The sequence below is a fragment of the Diabrotica virgifera genome, chromosome 6 (assembly GCF_917563875.1).
Source record: "Diabrotica virgifera virgifera chromosome 6, PGI_DIABVI_V3a".
Taxonomy (NCBI): Eukaryota; Metazoa; Arthropoda; class Insecta; order Coleoptera; family Chrysomelidae; genus Diabrotica; species Diabrotica virgifera.
The window spans coordinates 9,452,282-9,464,510 of NC_065448.1; the positions used below are offsets into that span (position 1 = coordinate 9,452,282).

At 29.5% G+C, this 12,229-nt stretch overlaps 1 protein-coding gene across 37 annotated transcripts in view; it reads left to right on the plus strand.

Moving 5' to 3' along the window:
* LOC114332075 (basement membrane-specific heparan sulfate proteoglycan core protein) overlaps positions 1-12,229 on the plus strand; it is a 1,202,649-nt gene that overhangs the window by 847,683 nt on the left and 342,737 nt on the right. For 4 of the 37 annotated variants that reach the window (XM_050653282.1, XM_050653283.1, XM_028282057.2 and 1 more), the window contains exon 2: positions 8,320-8,465. The exons of the other annotated variants lie outside the window; for them this stretch is intronic. In XM_050653282.1, the coding sequence (XP_050509239.1) occupies positions 8,399-8,465 (67 nt within the window). In that variant the 5' untranslated portion in view covers positions 8,320-8,398. The remainder of the gene's footprint in view (positions 1-8,319; positions 8,466-12,229) is intronic. 37 annotated transcript variants of the gene reach the window in all.

Genomic DNA, 12,229 nt, shown 5'->3' on the forward strand with positions numbered 1-12,229 from the left:
AATTATTGTTAAAATTTTTGGTAGTGAATATTCATTCTAAATGATTGTATGTAATAAAATTATTGTGTTAAAAAATAATTTTTTTCAATCCAGGTTTGTTGATTTTGTATTTATTTTTCTCATAAAATAATCACTTTAAGCATCAGGTGTTATACATTTTTGAAATCAGTACAAAGAGGAGAATCCAAATATAAAATAACAAAGGGGGTAATAATTTAAAAAAATAAGGGATGATACTGGGGGTGAGAGGGTGGCATAATGTCTCGCTCTTCTAGTATTATTTGACGTGTTTTTGCGTTTTTTTCTAAAAATCAGTGCTTTAAAAGTTATTTAAGGTGGATAGTTTTATCTGAAGAGCACTGTATAAAAGTTAACTATATTATTCAGGTGACATAGGGGAATTTTACGCGATAAAGTTAGATATATCTGTTTGCATATAAACAAAGAAATAGTTTATATTATTTGATGTTTATATTATTTTATTATCTCGTTACTAGGTCGTTAAATAGAAAAATGAATAAAATGACAAAATGTTTGTTTAAACGTGACTAATGAGTGTAGAGTAAATTAATATAAGAGTAAAAAAAATATGAATGTGACTTATTTTGCATAAAGAAGCGACATGGAAAAATTTAAATTCAGTTGTGTTTTAGTTTGTTCGAGATAGGGTTTTTTGTAAGATTAGATTCAGTATGTTCTAGATATTGTAAATTCATGTAGAATATGCAAGCCAAATTGGAATGTCTGTAAGCTGTTTATCTTTGAGACATTGATGGTGCCAAATATTGTATATGTACATGATCCGCAATAACCGAAACAGAGATTTAGAATATCACCATCGATGACTTTAACTTTAAAAACGTCAGATAATTTAAGTATCTTGGAAAAACAAGACAACTGAAGACAATAACGTATCACAAGAAATAAACAATACGAGACAAGCGTGCAACATATATGTCTTTAACTAACGGGACATACAATAAATATACAACTATATAAAACAATCATACGACGTGTAGTAATGTATGATAGCGAAACGTGGACGATAACAAAGGCAAACGAAGTGTGACTATGTGTTTGGGAAAGAAACATCCCAAGGAAGATCTTTGGTCCTGTAATTGATAGAGAAGCAGGACAATATAGGATAAGAACTAACAAAGAGCTCGAAAAACTTTACCCAGACGGCAACATCATAAAAGAAATAAAGTCCAGAAGACTCCAATGGGCAGGATATCTCAGAGGACATTCTTACTAAAGAACAGTAAGGCTAGTGTGGGAGGAAGTCCAAACTGGAAGAAGACTACCTGGACGCCTTAGCTAGCATGAGAGCTTAAAGCTATGGACGTGGAGAATTGGATGGGTTGGTCGATTGTCAAAAGAATAAAACTCAGGAAAGATTTTAACGTTGCGGACACATTATAGACCAGGGCGCATCTGTAAAAATATTGGTACATTTGGACGTTGAGAGGTGACTCAAATTTTTTTGCAGAAATTGCTTGAAAATAAATCAAATAATAATATTTGAGTTATCCTCCCTCTCAAAAAAGTCCGGAACATTGTTTAAATAATCAAAATGTCAAAAAATTAAGGAAAAATTCGATTTTTTTCTTGGTTTTTTGATTATAACTTTAAAAGTATTCATTTCCGAGAAAAGTTGTACTGATATAAAAGTTGCGTAATTAAATTTCCTACAATATATAATTGGTTAAAAATTTAAAAGATAGTCACCCTTGTTGCACAATAGCAATAATTGTGAAAAAAACATACAAAAACAAGTATTCGCATTTTACGTTTTTCAACCATTTATGCTGCACGTAGAACCTTCATATTTCACCCTGAAAAACATAATGACATAGTAAAACAATGCTGCAAATTTCATTAAGACCGGTTCAATAGATTTTGCAAAATAAATTTTGCAATCCAGCTTTCGTAAAAAGAATTCATTTTTTCAAAATGTTACAGGACTGAAAAAAAGCAGATAGCAAGTTGAAAATTTTTTTTCTTATATAAGTTTACTGTACCTTTCATTTGCAATTTTGTAAAATTAAAATCGATTAACACCACGGCGTCAGGAATTTTTTTAAATAAACATTAATTATTGGTGCTACGCGCAGGACAGAGGATAGTTTGCTCTGATTGGGCATTCCAATGACCTTTGATAATGATTGATACATTTTAATTTTTATTACATTTCGATATAAATAAATAAATTTGTTTATTGCAAAATAAAAACACATACTCTATCCTTTGAAATAACACTTTTATTAGCAAAAACTTTCTTTGTTCATATATTTTAAATTAAATAATAAAAGTTTATTATTTTTAAACATATGCAATTGTTTAAACAATATTTCACCAACAATAATAAAATTAGTTTGATTTTTGTGGAATTAAAATATTAAAATACAACAAAAGATAGAGTAAGAAAATAATATATTAGATAAAAATTGTACACACACAGTACACTTCTATAAGCAAAAAAAATTTTCAACTTGCTATCTGCTTTATTTTCAGTCCTGTTAACATTTTGAAGAAATGAATTTTTGTTTGCGAAAGCTGGATTGCAAAATTTATTTCGCAAAATCTGTTAAACCGATCCTAATGAAATTTACAGTGTTGTTTTACTGTGTCATAAAGTTTTTCTGGGTGAAATATGAAGGTCCTAAGTGTAGCATAAATGGTTGAAAAACGTAAAATGCGAATACTTGTTTTTGTATGGTTTTTTTCGCAATTATTGCTATTTTGCAACTAGGGTGACTATTTTTTTAAATTTTTAACCAATTCTATATTGTAGGAAATTTAATTACGCAACTTTTATGTTAGTACAACTTTTCTCGGAAATGAATACTTTTAAAGTTATAACCAAAAAACGAAGAAAAAAATCGAATATTTGCTTCAATTTTTGACATTTTGATTATTTAAACAATGTTCCGGACCTTTTTGAGAGGAATGATAACTCAAATATTATTATTTGATTTATTTTAAAGCAATTTCTGCAAAAAAATTTGAGTCACCTCTCAACGTCCATCTCAAAACAGATGCGCCCTGCACTATTATGTTGTTGGGGCCGTTTGAGTTTTCTTGTGCCTCTCCAAGGTGTATAATCTGTAGTTTCTTACTCAATTACTCAATTACTTCAATTACTTTAATAAGACAGGAATTTTTTATTATCTTAAATTTTCCAAACGACCTTATTTGATGCCATATCTAGTTTTCGAAGTTTTGATACTTCGGTCCTAGTCCAGAGAAATAAGATTTTTCTCGTGACACATCCCCCTCCAGGACGAAACCAAATTTTTTGAGGAGCATGGACATCTATATTAATAACCTATATGTTTCCTGCAGCCGATTTTGATGATATACATAGTTATAAACAAATGGAGATCGAAAACGGTAAATTTTCACTTTTTTCGTCTATTACCAAAAAATTAAGCATTTTAAACAAATTTGAGAGTAAGAAACTCATAAATCGTATAAAAAACTTCAATATGGGGTTCGCTGAATATGTCTTTCATTATTGGTTGCTTAGAAAATTGCAAGATAAATCATACATTTTGAGTTTTTCTTAATATTTTTATGTAAAAATTAAATTAGAAACTACTTATTACACGGAATGCTGAGACTTCTGGTGCTTAAATCATACCCTAAATGTCTATGTCAAAGCAATTGGTCAACTAGTTTAAAAGTTATTTAATTTGTTTATCTCAAATTCATTTTTTTTGCAACACTGTAAGTCAGAAAATTATGAGGTTGCAGTAATACTTCGGACAGTTTATGAAAGAAGAACATTTATACTATTAACTTAATTAAAAAAATGAGAAAAAGTAATAGTAAACAGTGTAAAATTATTTTGCAAAAACATGTCGATTTTTTGCTTACTTAAAAACAATTAGAATAACTTTTTAACCGTTACCCGTAGAAAAATTATTTTTTCATATTTAGAAAGACTGAATTTTTACACATTTAGAAAGAAAAACAATTATCCTAGGACAATTAGGGACGAAGTTAGCCCCCCATTTTTTTAATTCACATGTTCTTGCAAAACAATTTTGCAATATTTAGAAATATTTTTGGTCATTCTTTTTAAATTAAATTAATCGTGTAAATCTTCTTCTTTCGTAAACTATCCAAAGTATTATTACTGTTACTTCATCATTTTCTGACTTTAGTGTTGCAAAAAAATTAATTTGGGAAAAACAAATTAAATAACTTTTAAACTATTTGACCAATTGCTTTGAACTTTAGGGTATGATTTAAGCATCAGAAGTCTCAGCATTCCGTGTAATAAGTAGGTTCTAAGTTAATTTTTACATAAGTTGTGAATATTTATAAAAACTCAAAATTTATGATTTATTTTGCAATTTTCTAAGCAACCAATAAGGATAGACATATTCAGCGAACGCCATATTGAAGTTTTTTTATACGATTTATGAGTTTCTTACTCTCAAATTTATTCAAAATGCTTATTTTTTTATAATAGACGAAAAAAGCGAGAATTTACCGTTTTTTGGTCTTCATTTGTTTATAACTATGTATATCATCAAAATCGGCTGCAGGAAACATATAGGTTATTATTATAGATGTTCATACTACTCAAAAAATTTGGTTTCGGCCTGGAGGGGGTTGTGTCACCAGCAGGATATTTTTTTCCTTATTTCTCTAAACTATTCTAAATTGTAGTCATTTTTCATAGTTACCTAGGAGAGATTGATTACATTGTCACTAGTATCGACTGAAAAGACGATAGAAGCGATACATGAAAAAGTATTGAAAAGACTGACTTAAATAATTATCATCCTATTGAAAAGCAAATATGTAATAAGTAACTGAGCACCCATCCCATGGACATTTTTTTTATAGTTAATATACCACAGTATAGAATTCTAATCATGATTCTAATAGTAAAGAAGACCTATAATATAATTCACTCAAAATAAAAATAATCATTTTATCAATAATATTATCAGTAAAATTCAATCTGGTAGTTATATCGTTATATTCCGGTGATTTGGTTTTCAATAACTTATGAACAACTCATTGTTATATTTATATACACATAAAAAAGCGGAACTAATCGAGCGTTATATATGTGTGTGTACAAATCTAAATTTATCAACAACAGAACTTGCTACAATAGATGTAACCAATTTGTTTAATCGATATACCTAATTTTTTGAGATACGTATCTGATGTATACTCAACGCGTAAACATTATGATAAGAATGATACTACGCCAGTAGCGGGGACATTTTACGCCATGTTTTTTAAAGATATTATGCGATTTTATATATCACTCAACCGTTTTCTTCAGTTCTTTCTGTTTTGCCAGTCCCCTTCCTATAGATTTCTTCTTTCCATTGCTTCGTCCACTTCATCTCTGAAAGATCTTCTGGGTCTGCCTCTCTTTCTTCTTCCTATCGGGCTCTTAAGAGTCCGATTAAGAGATTTATGTCCAGTTGCACAAAAAAAAAAGATTGATTTGGATTGCCGTTTATTTTAAAATATAATTGTCAAAAAACTGTCAAATTAAAAACAGAAATTTTAACGATTCTCCCAAAAAATATTAAATAACCTGTTTCAAAAGAAAAGAAAAGTGTTCTATTATTATATTTAATGTTAAAAATTTTATATTTTTCGGGAGAATCGTTAAAATATCTGTTTTTAATTTACAGTTTTTTGACAATTATTATATTTTAAAATAAACGGGCAATCCAAATCAAAAAATCAATCGTTTATTTATTGGTGCAACTGGACATAAGCATGTTTTTTTGATTCGTTGTTACTTTTTATAGACCAGCAGGGCGCATCTGTAAAAATATTAGTACATTTGGACGTTGAGAGGTGACTCAAATTTTTTTGCAGAAATTGCTTGACAATAACTCAAATAATATTATTTGAGTTATCCTCCCTCTCAAAAAGGTCGAGAACATTGTTTAAATAATCAAAATGTCAAAAAATTAAGGAACAATTCGATTTTTTTCTTCGTTTTTTGATTATAACTTTAAAATTATTCATTATTTTCGAGAACAATTGTACTGACATAAAAGTTGCGTAATTAAATTTACTACAATATAGAATTGGCTAGAAATTTAAAAAATAGTCACCCTTGTTGAAAAATAGCAATAATTGCGAAAAAACTATACAAAAACAAGTATTCGCATTTTACGTTTTTCAACCATTTATGCTACACTTAGAACCTTCATATTTCACCCAGAAAATATCTATGATACAGTAAAACAATACTGTACATTTCATTAAGATCAGTTCAATAGATTTGGCAAAATAAATTTTGCAATCCAGCTTTCGCAAAAAAAATTCATTTTTTCAAAATGTTACAGGACTAAAAATAAAGCAGATAGCAAGTTGACATTTTTTTGGCGTATAGAAGTGTACTGTACCTTTCATTTGCAATTTGTAAAATTAAAATCGATTAAATACCACGGCGTCAGGAATTTTTTTAAATAAACTTTAATTATTGGTGCCACGCGCAGGACAACGGTTAGTTTGCTCTGATTGGCCATTCCAATGACCTTTGATAATGATCGATACATTTTAATCTTTATTACATTTCGATATAAATAAATAAATTTGTTTATTGCAAAATAAAAACACATACTCTATCCTTTGAAATAACACTTTTTTAGCAAAAACTTTCTTTGTTCATATTTTTTAACTTAGAGAATAAAAGTTTGTTATTTTTAAACATATGCAATTGTTTAAACAATATTTCACAAACAATAATAAAATTAGTTTGATTTTTGTGGAATTAAAAAATTTAAATTCAACAAAATATAGAGTAAGAAAATAATATTAGATAAAGATTGGAAAACATTTTAGAGGAAATCAATTGTGTGAATCGAACACCGCTGTTCTGCGCGTAGCACCAAAAATTAATGTTTATTTAAGAAATTTCCTGACGCCGTGGTAATTAATCGATTTTAATTTTGCAAATTGCAAATGAAAGGTACAATAAGGAAAAAAAATTCAACTTGCTATCTACTTTATTTTCAGTGCTTCAACATTAAAAAAAAAAATGAATTTTTTTTGCGAAAGCTGGATTGCAAAATTTATTTTGCAAAATCTATTAAACCGATCTTAATGCAATTTACAGTGTTGTTTTACTATATCATAAAGTTTTTCTGGGTAAAATATGAAGGTCCCAAGTATAGCATAAATGGTTGAAAAACTTAAAATGCGAATACTTGTTTTTGTATGGTTTTTTCGCAATTATTGCTATTTTGCAACAAGGGTGACTATTTTTAAAATTTTTAACCAATTCTATATTATAGGAAATTTAATTATGCAACTTTTATATCAGTACAACTTTTCTCAGAAATGAATGGTTTTAAAATTATAATCAAAAAACCAATAAAAAAATCGAATTTTTCATATTTTGACATTTTGATTATTTAAACAATGTTCCGGACCATTTTGAGTGGAAGGATATTTCAAATATTATTATTTGAATTATTTTCAAGCAATTTCTGCAAAAAAATTTGAGTCACCTCTCAACGTCCATCTCAAAACAGATGCGCCCTGGACTATTACATAAATATCATTCTTTTGTCTCATTGCGATAAAGTAAGTAGTTTTCAAGTTATTTGCGTTTAAAGATAATGAATTCCATGAGACTATGTATTATAAACTACATTTAATAACATGCTAAATGACTTTGCGACAGTGGCGTAGATTGTAAGGGGGGAAAAGGGGCGAAAAGGAAGTATATATCCCTACGGCACGCCTCTGGTAACAGCGGAAAACTATTTTTTAACACTGGTTAAAGTATCCTAACATGTGTAAACTGTTATTACACCTATTAAAACCTATTAAAAGGTGCTTTAACAATAGGCTAACATCCTTTTAGAACATTTGTAATAAAACACTCTGTATCTCGGTAAGGAAGAATATTTTATTTAAGTGGGTTATTTATTTGGGTTAAATCTACATGTTTTGTGCTAAGGTTTCTCTAGTTACGATATGGACAATTGTTAATGAAACACCGTGTATAAAGGGGTTTTTTGTAAATAAAAAAACAAACATCAATGTTTTATATATGTCAAAAAGCACTGTTATTTTTTAGGAGCTTTAGTAAAAATTTAAATACCGTAAATTAATAGCAACTGTATATTCTAAGCACAATAAAAACTCATAACAACTAAGCCTATGAAAAACATATCAACTGACACGAGCATCAACCCATCAGTCAACGACAAGGTTTATGCTACTAATGGAGACCAGCATTGCACGCACTGTATCGATGTTGAACGATTTTATTAAAGTATAATAAAGGTTAATTGTTGTTTGTTTTCTCTTTAACAGAATAGAGCTAACATGTGCGCTGCTCTAATATAACTAAAGCGTGTCATCGAGTTTTTTGCTGTCCACTTGCGTCGTGAAGATGAAGAAAGGACCGTTCAGTTCGCTGTTATATCTGGCGATCTTTCTCTTGGCCGTTAAGCAATCAGGTAATGTCAAGAATATTCAAAAATTTATATTTAATTATAATTTTAATAATATCTTGTTATCGGAAAGAATCTTAACTGAGGTGGTAGTTAATTGTTTGAAATTGTCATTGCAAGCAAAATGTATAATCGTAAAATAATTCTGCAATGAATAAAATAAATTCTACGAGCAATATTTTTTTACACTTCGACCACGATTTTACCAAATTTTAGTATATTTTGCCAACTTTATCTTTATGCCTTTTTCTTTACTTTGCCAATAGCATGCGTAGTAATAAATACCGACTTTTACATTTGATCCTACAAGGTAAAATTGAGAGCAAGAGAAATCTGGACTTAAGCGTATATCAGGGATTTCTTGTCCCGAGTCTGTAATTATTTTTTTGGCTGCCTAAAAATTGAGCTTTTTTCATAATTAAGCCAACACAAGTTATCGTTAGTGATGTCTCTCATATGTTTTATTATTCTGCAATATTAGAGCTCAACGTATTATTAAAGTATATAACAAAACCTAAATTTTAGGCATTTAAAAAAGCCTTTATGTAACCCTTATGTAACCTTATGCAGTAACGCATAGTGTTCACGTATTGGATACGTCAGATTACCAGATTACAGTTAAAATTTAAAACTGCTATAACTTTGGTTTTAGACCACCTAAAGCATTGCTTAAATACTTAAAATTTAAGGTTTGCTATCTATTTTAATAATTCGTTGAGTTCTAATCTTGCAGAATAATCAAATAGATGAAAGACATCATTAACGACAACGTATATTGACTAAATTATGAAGCAAAAAGCTCAATTTTAGGCGGTCAAAAAATTGTTAAAGGCTTGTGCCAAGAAATCCAATAAGTAGAGATTATTATATTATTATATTATGTATCACTTTATCAATCAAAGATAGAGTAAAAATTTAAATTTTTAATTATAACGCGTGCACATAAATTTGATACACCCTGTTTATTGATTTGTAACTATTTAGTAGAAGGTAGCTTTTACGCAGTGGGTTTCTCCTTAATGAGTTTTTCCCTGAAGACTTGAAGACATTTGTAAATACAGTGAAGTGAAATGACAATTTATTTCGGATTAAAATTTAAAAAGATTGTTTGTTACGGGAAGGTAAAATCCACAGGTAGTTGTAATTATTAGTTTTTAGAAAAATAAAGGTAGAGAGATTTGGAATTTTAAGTCTGTTTGTTTTAAGCACAAGAGTATTTGTATAATTTCCGGAAAGTGATTAGGATGAGTAGAAGTATTGTTTGAAAGAATGCCTGGTTTTTCGAATGAAAAAGAGGAATGTGGAAAGAGAAATGTTTCTGATTGGCTTGGCAATTTGGAATGGGGAAAGGGAAGTTTGAATGTTGAGACAGTTTTGGAAAAGAAAGAGGATTGGGTGGCCGGTATCCGGGAAGAGCAGTCGAAAGTTTTCGCGGATAGTTCAGAAGCAAGTACTAGTGGTTGTTTGATAGTGGAGAGTAGCTGAAAAGTGGAACGAGAGACAAATCAAATTGAGAAGAAATACCTCTTTGATTCTGTAAAGTCCAAGAGAGTAAGTTACAAGAATTATAGTATTAAAATTATTTGTGACACCAAGTAAAAAAGATACTTGGGTCTCCGGAGATTATTATTGAGAGAAAGAGAGGAGAGAGTTTTGGAGTTTATTGAACGAGTACTGGTCAAAAGCGGCCTGGCTTGTGTTTTTGGAAAAATAGTTGCGGGTGTGCTGCTGGATTGATGCTGAAAACGGAGAGGGCTTTGATTGGTAGCCTAACATAATCAACAAGGAAGAGCTGTTTGGGTCAAGAGGAGACATCATTGTGTGTGAATCAAAAAGGTCAGTCAATAACTTATGTGATAGATGTTCTTTATAATCAGAAGTTAAAAATTTTGTGTAAAAGCATATGAATTAAGATTCCAACATTTTAAAAATTTAATAGGAAGTATAAGTAGTTTTACAAATACATAAATTTGTTTGTTTAGCTTATTTTATTAATAGTAGGTATCAGGAAGAAAGCGATAAATACTTGTTTAAATTGGATTAATTATATGGTAAAAGTTTCATTGGACAATTATGCCCACAGGATTTAATTGATAGATTTTCAGAGCATCGCTTTTGATAATAAAGGTATTTTTATGAGTTTATTTATGATTTTTCTATTTATTTCCTTTTCTTATTTTATCCCGATAAGGATCAACTAAGAGATACTGAAGCCAGGAGAAAGGATAAGTATAACCTAAGATAATTGATTTAATTTTTAATGACAAAAAGGCACCCTGAGATTTTTTATTAATTTTTTTTTGTATGATTTGCGTCAATTCAATAATTAATTAAATAAATACTAATTAATATAAAAGTAAGAGAAAGCAGATCATAACAATACATATTTATAGATCTACTTTCATCTAAATTTTTATGTAATTTTTTTCAAGAAAAAGTGCTATCTATCACTTAAAAAATGCGATTTTCGAAAAACTGGCTATTTTTAAACAGCTCTATCTTCAGATATACTAGATGGATTTTAATTTACAAATGTTCGTTGGAAAAGTTTTAAAAGTAACTTTTTCATTTGCCGGTTTTTACATTTTTGTTCCCCGTTTCAATTAGTTGAAAATCATAAAAATTTTTAGCTTTTTTTTCGTTCTTCTTAATATATAAAAAACTTACATTTTGCGGCTTTGCAAATCAAAAAGTTGACATTATAACAAGAAAAATCGGACCTTGTGTTCTAAAATATATCTAAAATATAGGGTAAAAAGGGTTATTTTTGACCCTTTCGAAGGGCATATCTTAGGCCCAGTGGCACTTGAAGGGCTAAAAATAGCTTTAGTAGATTTTAATGTTAGTAACTTTAGCTGTATCAAGTGTTCAAAAATAATAATATATTGTCAGTGAAATAGAAGTCAATTTCAAGCAGTAAGAAACCGCTTTGTTTTGTCTAGACACCTCGATCTTACTCTAACATCGAACGAAAACGTAAAATATGTATAATATAGACATAGAAAGGCACATCAGAAACGAGCTATTATTTCTACCTTGGCTTTATTATACATCTTTCAGAAAATTCGCACGACCCCAAAAAGGAAAGTATTCCCCGTTCCTCCATTCATATTAATTGTCAGTATATTCACGTCTTCTATGTGATCACTTACATTGTTTTTCTACCCTTGAATTTAAAATCGGCTGCGAAGACGGCGAGATTGCCTGTATCGGATAAATTTTAAAGAGTATTTCGATTCGTTTGGTGTTCCCTTCTCTCTCCCACTGTACCCGCTCAAAGGGCCGTGATTAAAGACTAACAAACCCAACAAATGAACGTTTATATACTGAACTGCCTGATGAATTGAAATAAGCTTACCACCGAATTACCACTCAGTCGGGTGGTTATACAGCTCTATCGGGGCGTACAATAGTTTTGCCACTTCTATGCATTTTTAAGAATCGAAATAGAAAAGGCTCTGACACGTTTTCATGTTAAAAGAAAACTATTAAGTTGTGCTAACTATCTAAATATAACAAACTGTTCGATACCTATAGATAGGTGGAAATACATTATCAAATTACTTTATTACTTGTAATGAGATATTTTCTATTATACAGTCTTTAAAAGGTAAAAAGTGAAAAAACAGTAACAGAATGGAATATATTGTAAAATGAATAAAATATAACAAAAATTTTTTACCCGGAAAAATATTTTCCGGGTAATTTGAGGTTGGGAACTGCACGGGGCCAGAGGTTCTGGGCCTTACTACCTGTTGAATATTTCGTAG